The 26,958-nt window shown below is 43.5% G+C and overlaps 3 protein-coding genes across 4 annotated transcripts in view; 1 reads left to right on the forward strand and 2 right to left on the reverse strand.

Annotated features, from left to right (window-relative positions):
* Positions 1-25: 25 nt before the first annotated feature.
* On the forward strand, positions 26-8,166 carry LOC112217548 (protein-L-isoaspartate(D-aspartate) O-methyltransferase). Of its 2 annotated transcripts, none has more exons than XM_024377901.2 (8): positions 26-340; positions 4,950-5,054; positions 5,159-5,190; positions 5,373-5,477; positions 5,625-5,745; positions 6,082-6,167; positions 6,568-6,784; positions 7,277-8,166. In XM_024377901.2, the coding sequence occupies exons 1-7, from the start codon at positions 166-168 to the stop codon at positions 6,745-6,747; spliced, it is 804 nt and encodes a 267-aa protein (XP_024233669.1). In that variant the 5' UTR covers positions 26-165; the 3' UTR covers positions 6,748-6,784; positions 7,277-8,166. The 2 variants fall into 2 exon arrangements, with proteins under 2 accessions (XP_024233669.1, XP_024233667.1); XM_024377899.2 differs by having other exon boundaries at positions 6,568-6,737.
* On the reverse strand, positions 8,075-15,367 carry lrp11 (low density lipoprotein receptor-related protein 11). The gene is made up of 9 exons (XM_024377896.2): positions 14,530-15,367; positions 13,940-14,097; positions 13,321-13,462; positions 12,414-12,539; positions 11,092-11,343; positions 10,157-10,327; positions 9,954-10,013; positions 9,738-9,854; positions 8,075-9,625 (listed from the first exon to the last, which is right to left on the reverse strand). The coding sequence occupies exons 1-9, from the start codon at positions 15,125-15,127 to the stop codon at positions 9,471-9,473; spliced, it is 1,779 nt and encodes a 592-aa protein (XP_024233664.1). The 5' UTR covers positions 15,128-15,367; the 3' UTR covers positions 8,075-9,470.
* A 2,160-nt stretch (positions 15,368-17,527) lies between these two features.
* LOC112217549 (mitogen-activated protein kinase kinase kinase 5) overlaps positions 17,528-26,958 on the reverse strand; it is a 59,439-nt gene continuing 50,008 nt past the window's right edge. Inside the window, exons 26-30 of the mRNA XM_024377902.2 lie at positions 23,766-24,009; positions 23,354-23,466; positions 18,390-18,502; positions 18,026-18,102; positions 17,528-17,897 (exon numbers count right to left, since the gene is read on the reverse strand). Of these exons, the coding sequence (XP_024233670.1) occupies positions 17,837-17,897; positions 18,026-18,102; positions 18,390-18,502; positions 23,354-23,466; positions 23,766-24,009 (608 nt within the window). The 3' untranslated portion in view covers positions 17,528-17,836. The remainder of the gene's footprint in view (positions 17,898-18,025; positions 18,103-18,389; positions 18,503-23,353; positions 23,467-23,765; positions 24,010-26,958) is intronic.

Genomic DNA, 26,958 nt, shown 5'->3' on the forward strand with positions numbered 1-26,958 from the left:
CCTAGTGTGTGAACGCGGAAGATAGATTCTTGCTCTGGCAATCAAATCTGAGTGGTCAAAAACCCCACATTTAAAATGAAATCTTCGATTAGCTAATTTATATGCAACCATCACTTATTCAGGGACTAGCTACATGGAAAAAGCTGCAAGCTGCGAAGTAAAACTATGTCGCGTGACGTGTCCCTTCCGTCTGTTTTGGAGGTTGTCAGTTTCATAGGCAAAGGAGTTGGCGCAGGCGCGGCACTGACAGCCGCTCTCTACCTGCTCCGCAGAGTGTGTTTAATAATGGCCTGGAAATCTGGAGGAGCCAACCACGCAGAGCTTGTAAACAACCTACGCAGTAAGTTTACTCATTATGTAATGTGGAAAATTAAGGATTTTGGTTTAGATATCTAATGGGTAATAGAGAAATGCTGCTTTCTCCAAAGCATGGTGACCACCGTCAGGCTAGGCTATTAAACATTGGGACATTGCACACTGTTTTCCTCTGTAGTCACGCTAATATCTGGCTGATGTTTGCAAATCTGCACCTGCTACCACAGAGTGCTAGCTTGCAAGTTAACAATTTCATCGACACAGTAGTGGCTTTATTAGGTGCAAAGGCTAAGTATATCCTTAGGTATTTTATGTGCGTCATATTGTGCTTTGCACCAACCTTGTTTAGCTACAGTCGCTAACTAGCTATCAGCCACAGCTGTTGTTAAGAAACATAGTTAGTTAATTTGCTAGCTAGACTGTTCATATGATTGTTATGCGGCATATCATGCGGAATACCGAAGCCGTTTGTTAGTTAGCAAACCTACTAATTACATGCATTGGAAGTTCGATTGAGTTGATCTCTGTTTTTACTGCAAAAGTGTGGTCCAATAGTGTGTGATTGCGGTCCGCAATTCGTGGCATTACTGTGTGGTGATATATGATTTGTCGCCTCGGATGGTTTGTTTATATAGTAGGTTAGGCCTAGCTACAATGTCTGTGGCATCAGCAGTATCATATCACCTGCATCTGAAGGAACGCCACAACCAAATCATAATCTCATTGGTTCCTGCATGAAGGCCTCCTCCCCTCACAGGAGCGCCACAATACTTTTGCGCTAATATTCTATAAGTGGAGCAGGTTGTAAAGAAGTAGAACATTTGAGGTGCCGGTACTCAGTTTTGGTGAGCTCCTGCCCAAGTCAAGGACTGATTACGGCCACAACCTGTACTGGAGTGCTCCCGCGTGCGTACCGGAGTCCTAGCTTAAATCTGGACTGATACAAGTATAAAGAGGGGTTCCTGCAGATGCAAGAAAGCCCACAAGCAAGAACGCCCAGAATTGCGGGACACAATTGCACTCTTCTCATCTGGTTAGCTAAAAAGCTGTAACCTGTGGGTGGGGTATCCATGCCTAGCATGTTGATCCACTGTATTGACTGTACCTAAGTTACTGTAGGATAGGGAATGCCATCCTTTGGAGAGGCATGATCCAACCTTGTTGTTATTAAAGCAGGCTACTGGTCACACTCAGCATTCATAGGTAGTTGAGCAATATTTAATCCAATTTGTAGTCACACCTGACACACCACTGTGGTGGTTAGCCTTGCTAAGATTGTGTGTATGTGTGTCTCTTATGTGTGTGCGCCATAGAGTAAGAAGTGGCAGGTGACATGAGAAAGATGAAGAAAGAAAGATGTCAGCTTCTCGCTCCATTCCCCTTCCTGAATTAGCTGATTTAGATGGATCTAATAGATCTCTTAAATTCACCAATTTGCTAGGCAGATACTTTTGGTCATGTAGTGCATGATCTCAAATCTCATTCCAAAATCATGGGCATTAGTATGGAGTTGGTTCCCCCTTTGCTGTTATAAAAGCCTCCACTCTTCTAGGAAGGCTTTCCACTTGATGTTGGAACATTGCTGTGGGGGCTTGCTTCCATTCAGCCACGAGCATTAGTGTGGTCAGGCACTAGGCCTGGCCTGGCTCGCAGGCAGTGCTCCAATTCATCCCAAAGGTGTTCAATGGGGTTCGTCTAGAATATTGAATGCTGTAGCGTTAAGATTTCCCTTCACTGGAACTAAGGGGCCTAGCCTGAACCATGAAAAACAGCCACAGACCATTATTCCTCCACAAAACTTTACATTAGGCAATAGGCACTATGCGTTGGGGCAGGTCGTGTTTTCCTGGCATCCGCCAAACCCAGATTTGTCAGTCGGACTAACAGATAGTGAAGCGTGATTCATCACTCCAGAGAACTAACTTTCACTACTCCAGAGTCCAATGGCGGCAAGCTTGACACCACTTCAGCCGATGCATGGTATTGCTTCTGGTGATCTTAGGCTTGTGTGAGGCTGCTCGGCCATGGAAACCATTTCCAGGAAGCTCCTGACGAACAGTCCTTGTGTTTGCTGACGTTGCTTCCAGAGGCAGCTTGGAAGTCGTAGTGAGTGTTGCAACCAAGGATAGACTATTACTACACGCTTCAGCTCTCGGCGGTCCCGTTCTGTGAGTTTGAGGCCTACCACTTCGCAGCTGAGCCGTTGTTGCTCCTAGACGTTTCCACTTCACAATAACAGCACTTAGAGTTGACTGGGGCAGCTCTAGCAGAGCAGACATTTTACAAACTGACATCCTATGACGGTTTCACATTGAAAGTCACTAAGCTCTTCAGAAAGGCCATTCTACTGCCAATGTGTGTCTATGGGAATTGAATGACTGTGTGTTCGATTTTATACACCAGTCAGCAACTGGGGTGGCTGAAATGGCCGAATCCACTAATTTGAGGGGTGTCCACATACTTTTGTACATATAGTGAATTTTTTGTAACGAAACTAAACATATCTCCTGAAGACTTGGTGCAGACTGCAGTGAGGCTTTCTGGCTTGCTTATATCAGTGTCCAACATGATTTGGCCAGCAGGCCAAGTTGGCTATTTTTACACGGTCAGTGTTCAGATAAGCACTGCAGCAGACACTTTGGTACGAGGGCGGGTCTGAGCGTTTTGCCAAAAGCCCTTTGGCCTTGATTGTGCCTTGCTCACTTTTTAAATTGTAAATTGCATAGCTTTATTCATTGTGATACTGTACACTACAAGGACATAGGCCTATTTTATGTTGAGAATGTCTTCTGCCAGAGAAGATATTAAGGCCATCTTTTAAGATGCGCAAGCAGGTACAACACTGCATCCAGGGAAACAAAAACATTGGGTAAAATGTGATGCTGAAGTGGATTAATATTTCATCCACCAAAGTTGAGTTCTGGGTGAATTTTAGCAACATCCATCCTCCCCCGTTGTCATGTGCTTTCTGATCCATTTAGGCCTACTCACCAACTGCAAATCATAAATTAGCCTAAACCAGATTTAAATGGGTCAAACTCAAGATGCATGCTAATTCCTTTATAGTTTTCTTTTGTATGCTCCTTAGGCCAGGCTTTTCTCTGTGAGCTTAAAGCTGATTATCACACACACTGGGTTCAGAACATCAAGTTATTTAAAGCCACTATATGTAACGTTTTGGGCGACGCAACCAAATTCACATAGAAATGTGTGTTATAGACCGGTCATTCTTATTGAAAGCAAGTGTAAGAAGCGGTAGATCTGTTCTATGTGTGCTATTTCTATGTTTCCCGTTCTTAACTTTTGGTTTTGTCTTACTTTTGGTTTTGTACACCAGCTTCAAACAGCTTAAAATACAATAATTTTGCTTATGGAAAATATATATCACTGCTATTTAGATGGTACAATGCTTCTCTACACTATACTTGCTTGTTTTGTCACATAAACTGAAATGAGGAAAACTATTAGAATTTTAGCAACCAGGAAATGGCGGAGCGATTTCTGCATAATGCATCTTCAAGAGTTGGTCTCTCAAGTGCAATATCTTTCAAAAACATTAAATATATCCTTCTAGCCTATTGTGTACATATAGCTGCATATGAACTGTTCCATCTGAAGCTGTTGGGAATGCAGGTGTAATGTCCTGTGCATTCGGAAAGTATTCAGACCCCATGACCTTTTCCACATTTTGTCAGGTTACAGCCTTATTCTAAAATGGATTCAATTTTTTCCCCCCTTATAAATCCACACACAATAACCAATAATGACAAAGCAAAAACAGGTTTTTATAAATTTCAGCAAATGTATTAAAAATTGGAAACTGATATCACATTTACATAAGTATTCAGACACTTTACTCAGTACTTTGTTGAATCAACTTTGGCAGGGATTACAGCCTGTAGTCTTTTTGGGTATGACGCTACAAGCTTGGGCAACCAGTATTTGGGGAGTTTCTCCCATTCTTCTCTGCAGATCCTCTCAAGCTCTGTCAGGTTGGATGGGGTGCGCCGCTGCACAGCTATTTTCTGGTCTCTCCAGAGATCTTTGATCGGGCTCTGGCTGGCCCACTCAAGGACATTTAGAGACTTGTCCCGAAGCCACTCCTGCGTTGTCTTGGCTGTGTGCTTAGGGTTGTTGTCCTGTTGGAAGGTGAACCTTCACCCCAGTCAGTGGAAACAGGATGCACCGGAGCTCAATTTCGAGACTCTTAGCAAAGGGTTTGAATACTTATGTAAATAAGGTATTTCTATTTTTTTTTTAAAATAAATCTTCAAAAATGTCTAAACATTTTGTCGTTATGGGGTATTGTTTGTAGACTGAGAATGTTTTTTGTTTTAATCCATTTTAGAATAAGTCTGTAATTGAACAAAATCTGGAAAAATTCAAGGGGTCTGAATACTTTCCCTAAGCACTGGAAATTGGCGACCACTCAGCAATATAGTTGTTAGGTTGGGGCCCAGGGTCTCGGGGAGAAATAAGAGCAGTAGCACCGGCTGTCGCTGGCACTTCCTACTGTCAGTGGAGACTCCTGTGGAGGGATTACTTTACTCTGAAGACACTGCAGTGTTTGAATATGTTACTCTCCACAAATCCACTGTACCGTTAAACACCGCCTGTCTTCCTTTGTCCCTTAGAAAATGGGATCATCAAGTCGGACAAGGTCTATGAAGTCATGTTGGCCACAGACCGAGGCCATTTCTCCAGATGCAACCCTTACATGGACTCCCCACAGGCAATAGGTGTGCTTATTTATTGTAGGACAATAATGTATTGTAGTGCAAATTCTATACACCAGCCATTGATGAATGTTAGATGCTAACAATCACTTTCTTTGACCCCAAAGGCTATCAAGCAACCATCAGTGCACCACACATGGTAGGCCTAGCTATGCCTTTTAGCATTTGTTTAAATTGTTGCATATCTTATACATTTATTATAACTATCAAACATTGATTGCCTTGCTCCTATAATATATACCAACTGAGCACGTACCAGAAGTTTGCAAGTACAATGCTGACAGGTGGTGATGCAGTTGTATGTTGATCTCTCTCTACCAGCATGCCTATGCCTTGGAGCTTCTGTACGATCAGCTGTATGACGGGGCCAAAGCTCTGGATGTGGGGTCTGGCAGCGGAATCCTCTCTGCGTGCTTTGCACGAATGGTGAGCTATATCATGATGACGGGTTAACACATAACATAGGTTCTGTGTTTTGGTGGTAGGGTTGGGGTACATTTTTCTGTTTTTGGGTTCTGTGTAATGTTCGATGGCATAGACTTGTATACCTCCCTAATGTATTGTCTTTAACAGGTAGGTCCCAAAGGGAAGGTGATAGGAATTGACCATATCAAGGAACTGGTAGATGATTCTATAACCAATGTAAAGAAGGATGACCCCGGCTTGATAACATCAGGTAGAATAAAACTAATCGGTAAGTCTGAAAAGCAGCAAAGCAAGATGCATTTTTTTCTAATTCAATTTGGTGACTTGTATTATTGGGTTATGCAAAGGTATTATACAAAATATACAGTTCAAATATAAGCTTAAAATACAGTTGCTGACGCGATGACTGTTGAGTAAGGAAACATGGGTGCGGCACTGTCTGCTGTACTGCAGTCAACCAACATCAGTGTCAGAGGCCAGAGACGAGGTTGAGGTGGCATCGCACAGCTCTGATGTGTGCCTTCGCGCTCTGCGTCTCAGTGCTTGACGGGTATAAGGCTGGCAGCGTGTGAGTGGCAGCTGCTGCCTGTTTGTTGCCTTACAGTGGGAGACGGGCGGATGGGCCATCCAGAGGAGGCGCCTTACGATGCCATCCACGTGGGCGCGGCAGCACCCAATGTGCCACAAGCAGTAAGTTCCCAAACCACAAAAAACTCCACAAATGAAGGCTTCAAAGGGGACCCAGTTAATAGGAGTCCCATCGCCGCAATCCACCATCATCTGTAGGAATGCTGTGGTCAGAGACGAGATAAAAACCAACACGGACTCTAACTCTGTTAGTAACAGCAGGCTTTGTTCGGTCTCAGGAAATATGTTAGTGCTCTGTGCTGTGTTATTTTGTCAAACAGTACCCTGGTCTATTCGGGTTTAACTACACTGTTGCATATTTTGCTACTCGGCTAGCCATTGCATTGTTAATGTGAACATCTCTTCTTTGAAGACTTGTCTGATGGGGTGGAAAACTGTGAATGTTTGGACCTTGGGGCAGGTTATCTGGTTCTGACCCAGTGAGTGTCCTCTCCTCCCTCAGCTCCTTGATCAGCTGAAGCCAGGCGGCAGGCTGATTCTGCCCGTGGGGCCGGCCGGAGGGAACCAGATGCTGGAGCAGTACGACAAGCTGGAGGACGGCAGCACCAAGATGAAGCCCCTGATGGGGGTGATTTACGTGCCTTTAACAGACAAAGAGAAGCAGTGGTCCAGGTGGAAGTGACTTCCTACTCCCTCTCTTCTTCACACAGTGGGCAAAGGTGAAATGGTGTGGCCTGGAGCAGATGATGGATCCCAAGGGGCTGTGTTTGCGGCTTGTCATCATTAGTTGCTTCTTCCATACCATGTCAACTGGCTGCACGTTTTCTTAGTTTTAATCCCGTAAACTAGTATGATATTTTAGATCTGTTCAGCTAAACAAGAGTGCAGTGACGCAAACAATCAAGTGTGGATTCTGTTTGGTATTACAAGAATGGTTATGTTTAAAATGTTTGATGGTTGGCATTTGGCTGTGGTACTTCTGGCATGAGAGCTTATCAATTTGAATCATCCTTGTTCTCGAGGGGAAGTCTACAAGAGACGTTTATCCTCATTTGGATTTTGCACGTGGTGTGGGGCTTTCTACAACAGTTTGTGCATGGGAGTGTCTAACTGACCTTCAATGGCATGACAAGAGGGAGTTCTGATTTTGACACAGTATATTTCCTCTTTTTAAGTCCATCGCTTAACGTGTTGCCTCTTATTTCTCACAGGGATGAACTTTGAGGTGACAAACTGTCCATATACCACGTGTGAGCCTGGAGGAGACTACTTTGGGTTCCAACAACAGCCATTGGAATTCATTCAAAACATCTTCTTTATCATGCTGAGGAATAACCCCTGAGGTTGGGAAAAAGACTGTTAGAGATTGAACAGAAGAAAGTGTCGGGGTTAGTCTTTTTTTTCAGGCCTGCATTTTTTTTTGGGGTGGGGGGTTGTGAATTTTTCCTTTTGATTAGCTGCAGGATTTTGAGTTTAAAATTATTATTATTTTTCTACATTTTGGTTACATCCGTGGGTTGCAATCAACCATTTCAACAATAATGCATTTCAGCTCCATCAAAGCTGAGTGTGAAGAGGTTGCCAGACTGTTCTGATAAGGAAAGCCTGAGTTGATGAGATTATTCACCCACTTGCTACTGATTTGCATCTGAAGATCTGACTAGATATCTGTACTGCTCTGCTAACATATCAGTCCCCCCCTCCCACACACACACAGTATTTAAACAGGCACATGCAGGTTGCACAAATGGCTACTCTATCCCACATCCAGTTGTTTGACATGCAGCACATGGCACTAAATGGCATTAAAGAAAGGTTAAAGATTTACTCGTACAGTTGGATACAGGCAAAAGCCAAACTACAACAAGAGTGGAGCACATCCACATGGTTTCAATGACAACATTGTGTGCAGGCTTTACTGATGACAGACACTAAATGAAATAGCCGGTGCTTTGCCAAAATAAGCCTAAATGCAAAGAAAATGAATGTCTGTAGTTTTTTTTGAAACATGGAATTAAAAAGCACATTTATTTTGGATGGTCCATGGCTTTCACAATTTCTGGAATGGCAAAAATGAAAATAAAGAGATGTTTTTGTCCCACTTTGTGCTGTGGAGTATTTATTGTTTCAAGCTGTTTTTGCCGTTGAGGACTGCTCCTACTGCCATTTGTCCTTACCACTCTAAAAACCTCTAGTAGAGCAGGAAGAATCCACGTTGTATATTCTGATTGTATTACCACTCAAAATACTCTGAACACTTTATCACAGAGTTCCAAAAGACACATTGATCAAGAGTTAACTTTACTATTTCTCACACACTATGCATACGGGCGTTTGAGCTACGTCACCATTTTAAAACTACATAGCTAGACGACACAGAAAAGCAACCTACCACATTGCAATATCAGACGGCCTAGAATGCTTTATGGCTTGATATGGGTGTTTCTGGAATTACTTGCTGTTATAACAAAATAATGATTTTCAGTAATGATTGTAGTTTAGGAATTTACAATACGTTACATAGTTTGCTACCCCCATATTTCAAATGAGTCTGGTACAAAATAAAATTCTAGGCCAAGCCTAATAGATATACACAACAGTGCCACTCAGTGGCAGAAGTATTACGTAAGGGATAATGTACTATATCTCCCAATGAAAATATACATCCATAATTCATGAAGTGAAAGAGCAATAATAAAAGAGCAGACAAGCATCATTTTTCACGCCAAGCGAGTACACAAAAGTGGCAAACATTTCTTCCCTGTTAAAAGGTGGGTTTGATTTAGCTCAACCGTGACCCTGGAGTGCTGGGTCGGGCTTGCACCTTTGGGACCCTTCCAATGGGACAATTTTAAAGAGTGATCTCTGCCTACCTAGTATGGCGAGTTAGATAAGTCAAGTGCACCTAAAGGTGTACACTGTCATGATATAGAATGTTTGATAGGCTGTTAATCATGAAGGGTCCTCCTGGCTAACAAGTTGACTGACAGTTTTGTTGTTTCTGCCTGAGGGGCTTTTAGTACGGAGGGTGCATCCAAAAGAAATAGAAATGCCATGCACAGACTTTTTGAGAGGCAGGTTTTCAAACTTTAAAAAAAGGCACCCAAAAAAATAAGATTCTGCCACTGCGGTCACAGATTCATTGAGCAATTATGACTGATTATTTAGTTACATAGAAGCAATAGATGGTCATATCTTAATGGCTAATTCAATGACACATATTTAATGCGAATTTAAAGACTACTTGCGGGCAGTGGGTTCAGAACAACTGCAACAAAAACCATGTATATCAACAACTAAAGATAAACGTTTGTTTTGTTTACAAAAGGGCACTTTAGAGACTGGAAGGGCAAAGGGGCGTGTGCTCTGCACAGAGCCTTATCTGTGCATGTGCCTGCTATGCTGCTACAGGTACATGCCGTTGATGAGATAATCAGACTCCTCTGTGGTGAGGGGGCGAGCCTTCTTCAGCTTGTGGTGGACCAACCGCAGACGACAGCCAATCATGAGCAGCAACAGAGCCGTGATGATCAGTCCCAGAACCAATGGCAGGATCGCACCTGCAGGGGAGAAGAGAGAGATAAAGGGACTGTCATACTATCTTGAATTCTCCATGTAAAACCTAATATTACAGAGTTATTGTAACTAAGTTGGTAAGGATGTTAAACACACCTGACTCAGGCCCTGGGTGTCCTCCCACTACTGAGTGTGGTTTGGATATTGGGAACATGTCACTCTCTGCTAGTAGTTTGGTCTCTGGCCACTTCATGGTCACTTTAGGGGTCTCTACTGTAAATGTTAATACACTGGTTAAGACTGAGACAGGTGAGAGATTGTATTCAGCTCATTAATGTGCAGGAGTAATAATTATAAAACAATGGAATTTACCTGACTCTGTGTGTTTGGTGGTGGGGGGAGGTGCCACGGTCATTTGCTTGATAGCAGCACCTGAATTATTTGTTCCCATTATTCATTTGCATAATTGTCTTCCTACATTATGTACACCTCATTCAATATGTAATGAGAATGCACATCAGAATCCAGATAATTCTAAAAAACAAAGAAATTGTAGTCTCCTAGAATAATCCTACCTGTTTTTTCTATACATTCATTGACACAGTCTGTCTGCTGCAGGAAGTTGTTGTGGTTGCCCTTGCAGCCTCCGTAGATGAAGTGCTTGCACTCTTCAGCTACAGGGTCATAGAACCAGCGTGGGAAGATGCCTTTACATGGCCCCACAGCAGGGGGAGCTGCACAGGGCTCTGCTGGGACAAAGAGAGAACAGAGAACGTGAGAGATTTGGTCAGGTGGGACAGAAAGACAACAGAGAGAGGGAGGAAGAGATGTGTTCAGGTGGGACAGAGAGAGAGAGAGAGAGATTTCGTCAGCTGTGACGGGGACAGAGCAAAGAGAGGGAGGGAGTGATTTGGTCAGGTGTGACAGGGAGAAGGAACGAGAGATTTGGTCAGGTGGTCTCAGTCTTTGATAAGTTAACATTGGAAGTACCCCGCCTCATCTGTCTCAGGCTAGCCTAACTCAGGGATCAGGTGGCGGGGGACAGAGGAGTGCTTTGTTCCAACGCTGAGGGGGGACATGGCGATAAATGGCCCCTGTGAGGCTCACTCCCGCCCCAGGACTGCACTCCAATCTCAGCCCTGCTCGTCTCACAGAGTTCCCCTGCGGGCCTTATTCTGCCTCGCTCCACAGTTCCAGATCAGCTCTATGGCTCAATGGCTGCCTTCAGGGGTTCAATCTGTCTCTCTCTGTGCTTAGTAGCTAACACACAAAGGCCTTCCACTCTCTGCTAGCACATACAAAACTCTGGCCAACCAGAAAAATGTTGCAGCTACCAAATGGATTGAATTACTTCACAGCTGACCAAAACCTTTAATCTATAGTTGGTTTTTGTCTACAGGTTTTTGTACAAAGCTGTTAATATGGTGTTTTGATTCATGTGCATTAAATTGCCTACTGGCTTATAGCTAGGTAGTAACAAAACTAGGTAATAGTTACACAATGACAGTACCTTGACTGACAGGGCTCTCCTGATCACTGTGACTTGGCTGTGGCAGGACTGGGGGCACAGCTTTGCTCCTCTCACGAGACTGTGGGGTCTGTGGTTCTTGTGGAGCTTGTGGTGGAGGTGGTCTTGCCTCCTCCATGGTCTTCTTGGGCCCAGCCTGGGCCATGGAGTGGTCCTCAGTCTCCTCTGGCTGGGCGACAGGCCTGTGTGGGCTGGCACCTGCAGGGTGGGTCACCGACTTCCTGTTCCCATCAACTGTAGAGAGGAAAGAGATGACAGGGCATGGTTATCCTGGGCTCTCGGACACAATTTACTGCAGTGTCACCAGGGCCCATGCTCTGATATTCCAGACTGAACTGCATGCATACAACTCCATCCTTGTACACTCAAGTATAAAACTACAATTCATCCTAGTACATTCTAGTCTAAAACTACACTCCATCCTGGTACAATAAAGTCTAAAACTACACTCCATCCTGGTACAATAAAGTCTAAAACTACACTCCATCCTGGTACAATAAAGTCTAAAACTACACCCCATCCTGGTACAATAAAGTCTAAAACTACACCCCATCCTGGTACTATAAAGTCTAAAACTACACCCCATCCTGGTACAATAAAGTCTAAAACTACACTCCATCCTGGTACAATAAAGTCTAAAACTACACTCCATCCTAGTACAATAAAGTCTAAAACTACACCCCATCCTGGTACAATAAAGTCTAAAACTACACCCCATCCTGGTACAATAAAGTCTAAAACTACACCCCATCCTGGTACTATAAAGTCTAAAACTACACCCCATCCTGGTACAATAAAGTCTAAAACTACACTCCATCCTGGTACAATAAAGTCTAAAACTACACTCCATCCTAGTACAATAAAGTCTAAAACTACACTCCATCGTGGTACAATAGTCTGAAACTACACTCCACCCTAGTACAATAAAGTCTAAAACTACACTCCACCCTAGTACAATAAAGTCTAAAACTACACTCCATCCTGGTACAATAAAGTCTAAAACTACACCCCACCCTGGTACAATAAAGTCTAAAACTACACCCCACCTTGGTACAATAAAGTCTAAAACTACACCCCATCCTGGTACAATAAAGTCTAAAACTACACCCCACCCTGGTACAATAAAGTCCACACAGGAAACCTACAGCCCTCTATGTTGTTATTATTATTATTCTGTTATTATATTACAATATGATCATCCTTTTATTTATTTAACCTTTATTTGGACAGGAAAGCCAACAGTTACCAGGAGCTACTGCCTCCCCATGGCTGACAGCTTGAGGAGGACAGATTGAGTGACTTACAGCTCTGGCAGAAATCCTCGTCTGAGCGGTCTGGACACTGCTGCTTCCCATCGCAGGCGTATGTGATGTCAATACAGCAGCCGTCGTCACACATGAACTGGTAGCGGGAGCAGCTACCTGTACACACTGGGGGAGAGGCGACACGAACACCTCTGTTTTACTCTCTAATGACACTGGAGTTCAGTGCCTACACACACAAATGGGTGATGAAGCGCTACTATTGGCCACCACCACCACCACCACAGCACCCAATGACAGTCCCCAGGTATACTTGGCAGCCTTCCTACAGTATGGATGCTGTGTTAAACTGCTGTTCTGTGTAATAGGTCACTCATCTTATGTTTGTTGGAATTCAGGATTGGACAGGAGAAATGTATAATAGTAGTACATTATGTTGCTGTAATATTCCTCACTTATAGGTTTAGAAAAGGACCTTCGTAGTCCAGGTACATAAACAATCGCCACCCTCTTCCTTCCTTTATTACTCTAGATGGGGCTAGACTAGGATGATTTAAGGCATACTGTATCTCATCCATCTCTATGCAGTGAATAGATTAACATGCCTGATCATCTGAATGGCTATTAGGCAGTCAGCCATTTGACTAGGGCAGTACTGCTTAATTGATTGGAGCACTAAATCCCAGGCTCTGTTTCATTATGCGATGGATTCAACCCTTAGAAGCATGGATTCAATTGCAGCGAAAAGGTCATTGCCTGTAATGCATTGGTCTAGAGTGGAAAATGTCTTATATGAGGAACAGGATCACAGAGAAGCACAAATACATTTGACCACAACAACACAATTAATGTTAGTCACAGAATAGCGAGAAAATAGGCAAGATCCAGTAATGAATTATCATTCATGAACATGAGGAGGCACATCTGGCTGGTTTGAAGTGTTTTTCACCTTCAGCCTGGCGTTCTGGAGCCAGCACAGTCACAGTGACATTGTCGGTGCTCTTCTGTCCCGCGATGTCGGTGACAGTCATCTGGAAGGTATAGACACCCTCCTGTAGACCACTGATCTTCAGTAACCCTGGATGGGTCACCTGCAGGTGAGCAGAAATAACATTTCAGAGAAAATAACACAGAAGGAAACTGCACTGAGAAATTATGCCATGGACAAAGCCAAAGCCTTCATTGAAAGAGTCAAGAGGGGTTTCTTCTAAAGACCCACGACTGGTATATCACATCAACTGCTCAGTGGCGTCACAGGGAGAGAGAGGGTAGCCTACAATAGGGCTCTTGTCCTTTCGGCAGGTTGGGTGACAATAGCCTTTTATTTGTGTCTGTGCAGCAGGGCATTGTGTGGCTCCGGCCGCACCATGCAAACCGCCACGTTGACTTCAGCATATACCTCGTTCTATGTATGACATTATAGCAACAAGACAACTGTGAGTCCCAGATCTGCTAAAGCAAATGCCATTACCACAGTGTTTTGACACTCGACATTACTCACAGAGGAAAGAACCTAAAAGCAGAAACAAAGTTTAAATGCAGAAGAATGACACCAGTTGCGGTGTTACCTTCATGTTGATGTCTTGGTCGCCCTTCACCAGGGCCCATTCGTAACGAGTGACTCCGTGGTCGTCCACACTGTCCCGGCCGTCCACTACGGCCCAGTCAGTGGGCAGCTGGATGACCACATCCTGGCCGGCATCACTCCGGGGCGGCTCGTCCATGTCTGAAAACAACCCAGAGCAGAGCTAACCCACTGGGCTCAGATGTCAGTTCAACGTCTAGTTTTGATTTACATTTACATTTAGTTGAGTTGTCAGCTAACCCGTATTCAACGTGAAATCAACATATTTCACCATGCCATTGGATTTAGTTTCAAAGTTGGGTGAAACTTGTCAAGCGCACGGACTTACATTAAATCTAAATTTAGAAGCAGGGGGCAAATAGCAAATGATTAACCCAAGCTAAACACCAGACTGATAATTGTTAGAGGCGGTGGAACAGAATTACCAGCAACCATTTACTATGTATGCATGCTTTATCATAAGCAATAGCAACACATTATATACTTTTGTGATTTAGACAAACACTTGCATGTATGTATATTGTATGTTATAACTGTAATCCCATATAAATCAAAGCAGGTGCAGAACCTCACCTGGCGTGCCATCTTCAAAACTAGGTTTATCCTCAGGTCTCCTGATTTTGTTCCCATCTACATAGCCACTGGAAGAGGTGACGTGCCCTGTTGTATTGTGAGCCCGGCTGTAGGTGCTGAACCCTGTCTGTGCTGCGAACGAACAGACGTTTTTATTTCTATAACTGCAGTTGAGCAAATAGCAACTGAGGCCGTCGTCCGACTGTCTCATGTCCTCTTGGACCACCGCCACCGTGCAGTGGGGGTCTGCGCAGCAAGCATGGAGACAGTCTTTCCAACTGTACACCTGGTCAGGAGCCGAGAGAAAGGTGGCCCCCTGCTCTATGGAGGCCCTCGCTCGGATGATGTGTTCCTCTACGGCGTTGAAGTCACCCAGGCAGACGTCAACCACCTCCTCTTCCTCCCTGCTATACGTCTGGTCCTGTTGGAGCTGCTTGCGGAATTCTCCTAAGAGCTCTTCCACCCCTGATATTTTAGATTTCAAGTCCGATATTTTAGAGGACCGGGTGTGAATGCTAGTCACCATACAGAACAGCAGCATACACGCAATAAGTCGATGCTGAGCCAAAGCCATTATGTTTACGCAGTTAGACGGCATCCTTCCCGGCTATTTTCTGACGCATGAGGAGGCCCTTCTTTATTTTCAACACCAGAAACCTATAACGCAAAATATAAATACTGTCTCATATTCAATAATCTCGAGTCTCCGGTGAACACTTTTGCTTGTTTCTTTTTGCGATTCTAAAGGCCTTTTGTCGGTATCATGATGGCACTGCTTGGAGGTAGCGCCCAACATCCACATCCAGCCACAGTGATTGGAGGCGCACTGAAATCATTGACGTCACGGACGATGTTTTATATTGAGACTCTTCGGGACCTATGATATCCGGAATCATTGGGGCGTCCCTACTCCAATGAAGTTGAAATGTACTATGGTTAATTAAGGTTTATGGTTACCTTATGGTATAAAGTTAGGGTTGGAGTTCAGGGTATGGACATTTTAAGTATTAAGTTTCCCGCAGCGCGCCTGTAGGTTTTGGTTTTATGCAACTCCCTGTATGTCTGCAAGCTTAAGAACTGTAGATTTTCTGAATATTATTAGGGTACTAGACCTGCATTTTGAAATCATAGGCCCATGGAAAAGGATTTGTGTTCAGTTGTGTGAATATAATGTCCATAATAAACATGATTTCAGTTTACACTTTATTTCACAGTTAAGATTAAGACGATGTTTTGTGTTACACAACAATATGTTATTGCACAAATAATGTAATCAATCTATCATGAATATGAAAACGAAACGGACATATTTGAGCAAAACTTCATTTGTGTATTTCTGACAGAAATATTTTAAATAAAAGAGGTTGGTGGTACAACAATATGACCATCTTGTTTTCGTTTCTGATTTGAAATCAAACATATACAATTGATTCAAAGAATTTGCATTTTTAAAGGGGCAATCTGCAGTTGCTATATACATTTTTGGACTTGTGAATGAATGATATGTACCTGTTGATTCTTAAAGAATATAGCTTATAAATGCCAGGGGCAGGGAGGCCACTTTGTTATCCTTTCAACTGCTGATTGCCGCTTTAAAGATCATATAATATACAAATGAAGGCAGGCTAAAACTACAATTCCCCAAATATACAACAAAAATACATCTTCAATAGAGTAGAATAACAATTGGGTCATCTGTTTCTTCCGATCAAATATCATACAAAATCTGACATGTGGAAGTATAATGTGTAGGTCAGATCATTTTGTTCCATCGCCAGTATCGATAATATCTATAAATTACCCAACTCAACTTTGTGTTGCACATTAGATAGGACATCTAGGTTTTTGTAAATTGTTTAACTAAAAATAGTAATTTACTGTCATAACATTTGCAATATATTTACATAATTTCCCCTAAAATCACACCCCCAAAAAATCTTAAAATTACATAAATGTTAAATAATTACTTGAACAAATGAAGTCAAGAGTTTTGATGATTCAAAGCCGTCACAGACAGTTAAACAAAAAGGTACAAAAGGGCATGCATGCAGTGATGCCCTTGAGAGTAGACAATATGCATAAAAACACATTTAAATAAAGTAGTGATAAGAAGCCACTGACAATAACAATGTTGTTTATCAACATAATGTACAGCAGCTCAAACACATCAGTTAACATTGTATTTTATCTCTCAGGCTTGGTTTAGAAAATGGTCCGTCTCATGTGTTGTTAACAAATGATAGTAAGGAGATAATTCTACAACCAAATAACTTTTACATTTTAAACACATTCTCAGATATTTATAGGTAATGTTCCACTGTTTGTCCTGTGAATCTTGGAGCACCAGCTTAAAACATGTCATAACTGTTGAACATTATAAAACCAGTGGTGCTTATTTACACTGAACAAAAGTATAAACAAATGTTCTCATGAGCTGAAATAAAAGAGAAATGTTCAATACGCACTAAAAGCTAATTTCTCTCAAATCATCATTTGACAACTGTGGCATATCAAGAAGCTGGTAACCACAGCATGATCATTACACAGGTGCACCTTGTGCCAGGGACAATAAAAGGCCTCTCTAAAATGTGCAGTTCTGTCACACAACACAATGCCACAGATGTCTCAAGTTTTGAGGGTGCGTGCAATTGGCATGCTGACTGCAGCCATGTCCACCACAGCTGTTGGTAGAGAATTGAATGTTAATTTCTCTACCATAAGCCACCTCCATTGTTGTTTTAAAAAATGTAGCAGCACGTCCAACCGCAGACCATGTGTGTGGCGTTGTGTGGGTGAGCAGTTTGCTAATGTCAACTTTGCGAACAGAGTGCCCTATGGTGGCGGTGGCATTATGGTATGGGCAGGCATAAACTATGGACAACGAACACAATTGCATTTTATCGATTGGCAATTTGAATGCGCAAAAATAGCGCAATAGATTTGGGCCTAATGAATTTATTTCAATTGACTGATTTCCTCATACGAACTATAACTCAGTCAAATCTTTGAAATGGTTGCATGTTGCGTTTATATTTTTACATGAAAAAGTAACTCCGTTTGAAAATAATAATTCCCCAAAAACATTTCCATAACCCAACAAGGTCTCTCTAACACACACAATATTCCATAGGTCTCTCTCACACAATAATGGCAATACTCCACACATGATCAACTACACTGGATTCTTGGTCTAATAAATACTGAGATTAAAGTGCAGTGGTAAGAGTTGAGGAGAACACTCAGTTGTTGTTGTTGCTGTGGTAAAGTTCCTGTACTGTAGCAGTGGCTAATGGCACACAAAGGCTCCTCACGCAGGCTTCTCTCTGTAGTCTGTGATGGCCTTCCATAGCTTACACAGGATCCCACCTCTGAGGAGGAAAACAATAGAAAGATAAAGACAGACTATTATCACAACGTACGATATTAGTGTTTCAATCAGGTCGTTGACATGGCTGGCTATTTGACAGTGTAGGAGAGAATACCGTATGTTGTATACCTTAATCTCAAACTCTTCAGGTCGTCTCTCGTCACATAGTGGAGAAGGTCATCTAACGTGTAATCCTCGGTCAGAATCTACAAAATGGGTCAAATCATTGGTACATGAAAGAGATGAAGCTCGTGGCCAATAGATGGTGCTCAACCGTGTATCTGTTATTAAGGCTTTACACATACAGTATGCATATAGCCTTCTGTGCAATAGTCTGTCAAACATCAATCAAGCCATTTGTTTTAACAGCTTTACAGCAATGCACATTGTTTACTGTAGTATAGTGGGAGAGAATTACGTGGGTGTGAGTTTGTTTACATAATGTGCCCATTTAAAACAGACGTGGCTGGGGGAGAGCTGCCTCAGGACCTACCCTGTCCATGGAGTCATCGTCAGTGCCTTGGAGTTTCAGCCACTTGATCAGCTTTGGGTCACCATGGCTCATAGTGGACTTGCTCCTTTGGCTCACTGATAATGTAGGCATATCTGTCAACAACAACAGTACATGTCCAACTATTAAAAGGGGCAATCTGCAGTTGCTACATACATTTCAAAATGTAAAATGAATGATATGTACCCATTTCATCTTAACTTACAAATGCCTCATAAGCTTAGTTCAACTGTCATACTCCATCATAACCCAAAATAAAAGGTTGTTTCACTCCAATGTTTGTAAACAAATTGAATGTAAACAAACGCTGTATAGCCTCAAAACATGGTTAAACTATAATATTTATATTTCTTGGATGATCAGTCCTTGCATCCATAGCTCTGTCTATGAATTTGAGAGTGGTTACATTTCTCCAGCCTTTAACCAAAACAGTTGTGGGGATGTCACTTTTTGATTGTTTCTACTGCAGATTGCCCCTTTAACAACAACCATGTATCATCCATATAACTAATCATATTAGACAAAGAATATGCATGGTCTATTTCCTGATGCATCTGTTGTACAAATATTTCCATTAGTCCTTTAAAAAGCTGTATTTTTAATGCTCTTGTGCATAGTGTATGTTGGGCAGTGGTGGAAAAAGTACTCAATTGTCATACTTGAGTAAAAGTAAAGATACCTTAACAGAAAATGACTCAAGAGGGTCTCCTGAGTGGCGCAGTGGTCTAAGGGAGACCCATGGGGTGGTGCACAATTGGCCCAGCATCGTCCGGGTTAGGGGAGGGTTTGGCCAGCAGGAATGTCCTTGTCCCATCGCGCACGAGCCTCTCCTGTGGGCCGGGCGCAGTGCACGCTGACACGGTCGCCAGGTGTACAGTGTTTTCTCCGACACATTGGTGCGGCTGGCTTCCGGGTTAAGTGGGCATTGTGTCGAGAAGCAGTGCGGCTTGGTTGGGTTGTGTTTTGGAGGACGCACGGCTCTCGACCTTCCTTAGTCCGTACGGGAGTTGCAGCGATGAGACAAGACTGTAACTACCAATTGTGTACCACGAAAAAGGGGTAAACAGGGGTAAAAAAATTGGAAAATGACTTAAGTGAAAATCACCCAGTAAAATACTGAAAGTATTTGGTTTTAAATATATTTATGTATCAAAATGAAATGGAATTGCTAATTAAGTATCAAAAGTAAAAGTATACTTAATTTAAAATTCCTTAAATTAAGCAAACCAGACAGCACAATTTTCTTTTTTTATTGATGGATAGCCAGAGGCACACTCCAACACTCAATACATAATTTACAAAAGAAGTGTCACACCCTGACCTTAGAGATCCTTTTTATGTCTCTATTTTGGTTTGGTCAGGGCGGGCATTCTATGTTTTGTGTTCTATGTTTTCTATTTCTGTGTGTTTGGCCGGGTGAGGTTCTCAATCAGAGGCAGCTATCTATCGTTGTCTCTGATTGAGAACCATACTTAGGTAGCCTTTTCCCATCTGTGTTTTGTGTGTAGTTGTTTTCTGTTTTTGTGTCTGCACCAGACAAAACTGTTTTGGTCGTTCTCGTTATTCAGTGTTCAGTTCTATTAAAATATCATGATACAGCCGTTACACTAAGTATTTCAGAACTCCTCTTTTACGCTACTGCGACTCTCTGTTCATCATATATGCATAGTCACTTTAGCCATATCTACATGTACATACTACCTCAATGAGCCCAACAACCCGGTGTCTGTATGTAGCCTCGCTACTGTTATTTTTCACTGTCTTTTTACTGTTGTTTTTATTTCTTTACTTACCTATTGTTCACCTAATACCTTTTTTTGCATTATTGGTTAGAGCCTGTAAGTAAGCGTTTCACTGTAATGTCTACACCTGTTGTATTTGGCGCACGTGACAAATAAACTTTGATTTGATTTGAGTAGGGATGACCATGGATGTTCTCTTGATAAGTGAGTGAATTGGACCATTTTCCTGTCCTGTTAGTACTTTTGGGTGTCAGGGTAAATGTATGGAGAAAAAAGTACATCATTTTCTTTAGGAATGTAGTGAAATAAAGATGTAATAAAGTTGTCAAAAAAAGTACAGATACCCCCAAAAACGACTTAAGTTGTACTTTAAAGTATTTTCACTTACAGATGAAGTCGGAAGTTTACATACACCTTAGCCAAATACATTTAAACTCAGTTCTTCACAATTCCTGACATTTAATCCTAGTAAAAATGCCCTGTCTTTGGTCAGTTAGGATCACCACTTTATTTTAAGAATGTGAAATGTCAGAATAATAGTAGAGAGAATGATTTATTTCAGCTTTTATTTCTTTCATCACATTCCCAGTGGGTCAGAAGTTTACATACACTAAATTAGTATTTGGTAGCATTGCCTTTAAATTGTTTAACTCGGGTCAAACATTTTAGGTAGCCTTCTACAAGCTTCCCACAATAAGTTGGGTGAATTTTGGCCCATTCCTCCTGACAGAGCTAGTGTAACTGAGTCAGGTTTGTAGGCCTCCTTACTCGCACACGCTTTTTCAGTTCTGACCACAAATTTTCTATAGGATTGAGGTCAGGGCTTTGTGATGGCCACTCCAATACCTTGACTTTGTTGTCCTTAAGCCATTTTGCCACAACTTTGGAAGTATGCTTGGGGTCATTGTCCATTTGATAGACCCATTTGCAACCAAGCTTTAACTTCCTGACTGATGTCTTGAGATGTTGCTACAATATATCCACATCATTTTCCTACCTCATGATGCAATCTATTTTGTGAAGTGCATGAGTCCCTCCTGCAACAAAGCACCCACACAACATGATGCTGCCACCCCCGTTCTTCACGGTTAGGATGGTGTTCTTCGGCTTGCAAGCCTGCCCCTTTATCCCCCAAACATAACGATTGTCATTATGGCCAAACAGTTCTATTTTTGTTTCATCAGAACAGAGGACATTTCTCCAAAAAGTACGATCTTTGTCCGCAGTGCAGTTGCAAACCGTAGTCTGCCTTTTTTATGTTGGTTTTGGAGCAGTGGCTTCTTCCTTGCTGAGCAGCCTTTTAGGTTATGTTGATATAGGACTCGTTTTACTGTGGATTTGGATACTTTTGTACCGGTTTCCTCCAGCATCTTCACAAGGTCCTTTGCTGTTGTTCTGGGATTGATTTGCACTTTTCGCACCAAAGTACGTTCATGTCTAGGAGACAGAACGCATCTCCTTCCTTAACGGTATGGCGGCTGCATGGTCCCATGGCGTTTACACTTGCGTACTATTGTTTGTACAGATGAACATGATACCTTCAGGCATTTGGAAATTGCTCCCAAAGATGAACCAGATTTGTGGAGGTCAACAAAAACGTTTCTGAGGTCTGGCCGTTTTCTTTTGATTTTCCCATGATGTCAAGCAAAGAGGCACTGAGTTTGAAGGTAGGCCTTGAAATACATCCACAGGTGGTCCAATTGACTCAATGTCAATTAGCCCATCAGAAGCTTGTAAAGCCATGACATAATTTTCTGTAATTTTCCAAGCTATTTAAAGGCAAACTTCTGACCCACTGGAATTGTGATACAGTGAATTATAAGTGAAATAATCTGTCTGTAAACAATTGTCGGAAAAATTACTTGTGTCATGCACAAAGTAGATGTCCTAACCAACTTGCCAAAACTGTAGTTTGTTAACAACAAATGTGTGGAGTGGTATGTAAACTTTCGACTTCAACTTTAAGTCCTTTACACCACTGATGTTGGAATGTGTGTAGTGTATGTTGGAAGGTGTGTAGTGGATGTTGGGAGGTGTGCAAGTATATGTTGGGAGATGTGCAGTGTATGTTGGGAGGTGTGCAGTGTATGTTGGGAGGTGTGTAGTGGATGTTGGGAGATGTGCAGTGTATGTTGGGAGGTGTGTAGTGGATGTTGGGAGGTGTGTAGTGGATGTTGGGAGATGTGCAGTGTATGTTGGGAGGTGTGCAGTGGATGTTGGGAGGTGTGGAGTGTATGTTGGGAGGTGTGCAGTGGTGTGGTTGTTGGGAGGTGTGCAGTGGATGTTGGGAGGTGTGCAGTGTATGTTTGGGAGTGGATGTTGGGAGTGTGGATGGTTGGGAGGTGTGCAGTGGATGTTGGGAGGTGTGTAGTGGATGTTGGGAGGTGTGTAGTGGATGTGGTTGTTGGGAGGTGTGTAGTGGATGTTGGGAGGTGTGTAGTGGATGTTGGGAGGGTGTGTAGTGGATGTTGGGAGGTGTGTAGTGGATGTTGGGAGGTGTGTTGTTGGGAGGTGTGTAGTGGATGTTGGGAGGTGTGTAGTGTATGTTGGGAGGTGTGTAGTGGATGTTGGGAGGTGTGTAGTGTATGTTGGGAGGTGTGTGTGGATGTTGGGAGGTGTGTAGTGGATGTTGGGAGGGGAGTGGTGTGGTTGTTGGAGGTGTGTAGTGGATGTTGGGAGGTGTGTAGTGGATGTTGGGAGGGGTGTGTAGTGGATGTTGGGAGGTGTGTAGTGGATGTTGGGAGGTGTGTAGTGGATGTTGGGAGGTGTGTAGTGGATGTTGGGAGGTGTGTAGTGTATGTTGGGAGGTGTGTAGTGATGTTGGGAGGTGTGTAGTGTATGTTGGGAGGTGTGTAGTGTATGTTGGGAGGTGTGTAGTGGATGTGGATGTTGGAAGGTGTGTAGTGGATGTTGGGAGGTGTGTAGTGGATGTTGGGAGGTGTGTAGTGGATGTTGGGAGGTGTGTAGTGGATGTGGATGTTGGAAGGTGTGTAGTGGATGTTGGGAGGTGTGTAGTGGATGTTGGGAGGTGTATAGTGGATGTTGGGAGGTGTGTAGTGGATGTTGGGAGGTGTGTAGTGGATGTTGGGAGGTGTGTATTGGATGTTGGGAGGTGTGTAGTGTTTGTTGGGTGCTGTGTCGTGTATGTTGGGAGCTGTTGAGTGTATGTTGGAAGGTGTGTAGTATATGTTGAGATGTGCTCACAGATAGGCTCTGAGCAGATCCTCAGTAATTTGATCCCCTCTTCCCTCTCGTCCAGGACCTGCTGGAGGATGGCCTGGTACTCTCCCTCCCTCTCTAGCAACTGCTCCATTAGCCTGGACAGACACAGCAGGGAGAGAGGAGGGGAGGGGGAGACATAGGGTCATTCAATGAGTTAACACGATACTACTAGACATGGCTACTGCAGCTACACCGATAGCCATGATGAAAATAAACATATTTTCTCTTCTGTGTTGGGACCTTTCTACATAACAGAATTCACATTGGTGAGGAAACAATGTGAAGCTACAGGCAATATCTGTTACTAATTCATCACAGATGTGGTGGTAATAGAAAAGGTTGTTGGAATAAATCTGACAGTTGTTGTCATGGTTATGACCGCACGGCGACCCACCTGCTGGTTTCCAGCTTCATCCTGCCTAGTTCTATGCTGACGGAGCGCTGGGCATTATTGGATTCGTGTGAAACGGTGGAACTGAGTGTGCTCACGCCGGAGGTGGCAACAGTGTCATCATGGGCAGTGTTGGGAGGGGCTTTGCTCTGGTGGGCGGTGGAATCCTCAGGCTCAACGTCATCGTCAACATTATCCTGGTCGGCCGGGTCACTCTCCGAGGCCAGGCTGAAGTGGGGCCTCAGCTCTGGGTAAGGACACGTGATGCATCATTACACCGTTACAGCAATAGCATGACAACTAGTACATATGCAACAGCTAAACTGCACTTTGAAAGAGGAAACATGAAACAAAGACAGCAACATCACAAGCCTCAATAAAGATCAGTCTATGACTACAATAATATTTCAAATGCAATTGTTATAATGGCATCTGACGAGTATATACAATATTCTTGTTAAATGCAAATCTCTGTTCTCCTTTTGATGTATCACTATTGGGATTCACCAGGAACACCAACTATTGGAAGGACCTATCAAAAGCGTCTGTTGGAGACAGACAGGTAGAGTGGCAAATAAGGTGAGCCCCTCACTTCCTTATAACGAGCCACTTTCCCGCCCTATGGTTATTCTCACTTCTCTTCTTCGCAAAGAGCATTGCTTTCTAGCTCTCCTCAGCACAACTGGATCCCTGTTTTCCTGCTTAACTGCTTACAAGCAAACCGTAAAGGATATCGCTGCTGAACGTAGGTCTTCAGACCCTTTCGAGAGGTTGAGTACGGACCAAAAGGTTCTTGTTTGTGTAGAAAATCCTTTTCTACTTCTCAGTCTCCGTTGGTAGCTTGCTTCACGGCTAACTATTGAGACTCAGTTAGCCCACGATGCAAGGATAACTTGGCTAGCTCGCTGAGAGGCAAGCTAAGCTCACTAGCATACTCTACCTGCAACATGGTAGCATTGCTAGCTCCCTTCTGGACGTTTAGCTTAAGCTACGTTCACCCGTTTGTGTTAACTAGACCGTCCGTCTCAGCCTCACGGCTCCTTCGGTTGCGGGACCACACTACCTGAAGGCTAACTGTACCCCCACATGGTTTCCTTCAGCCTGCACTGAGCTAGCTACATCACACCTTCGCCACAAGGTAGCTGATAGCTAGCTGAGGCTCCACTAGCCTCTTGGCTATAGCGTTCTACTGTGCTAATTATTGCTAGTTATTAGCCGCAAGGCTTCTAACTAGCTAGCTTTAAACGCCATTTACACAAGCTACCTTTTGCTAGCCACCAGCAGCAAGGCTTCTATCTAGCTAGCCCAAGCCTGCTTCTTGTTGTTCTTTGAACAGGCGTTGCTTTTTCCTCATAGCAGGCCTTCCTCACAATGGCCACTGCTATCCCATCCCAGGAAGAGCCTAGCACTTGAACTCCCAGGTTTTTGCGGTTCCATGATTGTGAGGAAAGATTACCATCCTCAATGCATCAATTGCTTGGGAAAGGAACATGCCCAAGAGGCGCTCGATAACTGAGTGTTGTGATCACTGCAAACTACTGACTAGGGCTGGTCAGAGGAGGCTTAAATGAGCATCTATTTCGATAGCCCCTCTGAGCCGACAGCGAAAGCTGAGGCACATCTCCCCGTCATGGATAGACTCGACTCCCTCACTGTCTGACGATGTAGTGTCAGGGGAAAGCAAGCTAGGGTGTGACGAGGATGACAATGGGATTTATCTCACAGTTATCCTCGAGATAGCTCAGGAGATTGGGGCGGACGATCCGGTTCGCCTGCCCTCTCTGGCCCACAGGTCGGACGGCCTTGAGTGCAGTGAAGCTACCCCCTACTCCATTGGAGTTTGTTGGCCGTCTCCCGAGTGGTCATCTCCCGTAGGGGCTCGGGCCCGTCAAGGGACCTATGTGACTGTAAGAGACACCCATCTCATACAGCCCCTGTAAAACAACTGCTACCCGCGGTACCAGCTTGCTTCAGGGAAGCTAAGCGCTTGTGGCACAAAACCCTCACTAGCAAGATTTTTGCTAGAAGTACTCCGAGCCTGGATATGCACAACATGTACTATATGGAGGAATCCGGATTTGTTAACCCTCCCAATGTGGAGCCGTGACTGGCTTACCACCTCAGCCCCTCGCGCCATGTTACTAACGACACCTCACTCCCTAGAAAGACACAGCGCTTTACTGCCTCCATTTTTCAGAAAACGTACTAGGCCTCGGCCCAAGCAATCGGAGCTCTCAATGTGACCTCTATTGTTGGTTTATCAGGTTGAGCTACTGAAAGAGATGGGGAAGAAACTGGAGCAGGACACCCATTGCTAGATGCTTTGGGGAAGAAACTGGAGCAGGACACCCATTGCCAGATGCTTTGGAGGAGAGCTGTATGATTACAGACCTAAATCTCCGTGCCTCCCGTAGTGCCATTCAAGCTTGTGGTTATAGCATGAGCCTAGCAGTAGTGGGTGAAAGGGCACTTTGGCTGAGCTAATCCAGTTTAACAGACAAAGTAAATGTGGACCTCCTGGATGTCCCAGTGACACCCGATGAGTTGTTCATGCGGCAGAAGTGTGACATGCGCAAGAAAGAAGGCGAAGCCTTCAACTTCTACCTGCCCCGCAGACCCGGGCCCCGTGGTAGACCTTTGGTTCATACATCTCGTCCCAAAAATATTTTACATACAGCAGATTTTTAAAGGGCTAAAGAGTTTGGTCTGCTTCGTGTTTACATTTTTGCCATTTGAAAAAATATTGTGATACTGGTATCGTCACAGCCCTAGAAAATAGGGTTATGCTGTATGCTTTTCCTCCTATGCTGCCTACCATCCCTTTTCCGTCTACACAGAGCAAGGAAATTGGGCCTCCACCGTGTTGCGTTTTTATTGGAGAAGTGCTACGACTAAACAGATTGTTCCTTCCTACACTCCATTTTCCATGGTCCTATGCTTGCAGGATTTTTTGGGAAGGAGAGAAGGTTTTGTCATTGTTAAGGTCCTCTAGCCGCTTTGTCGGTGTGCCAAGGGCCCGACAGTAATCCATAAATGTTATGTTATTTCTAGGGGGGCATGTCACTTTCACCCAGTCTCTAGTCTTTAGCTAGTCCTGGGACGTGTCAATTGTGCTTAAGATACTTTCACAGCAGCTACTAGCCGCTGAGAAGTGTGGAGATGTGACATTGCTCCATCTTTCACTTTACTACTGCCT

The sequence above is a fragment of the Oncorhynchus tshawytscha genome, linkage group LG18 (assembly GCF_018296145.1).
Source record: "Oncorhynchus tshawytscha isolate Ot180627B linkage group LG18, Otsh_v2.0, whole genome shotgun sequence".
Lineage (NCBI taxonomy): Eukaryota > Metazoa > Chordata > Actinopteri > Salmoniformes > Salmonidae > Oncorhynchus > Oncorhynchus tshawytscha.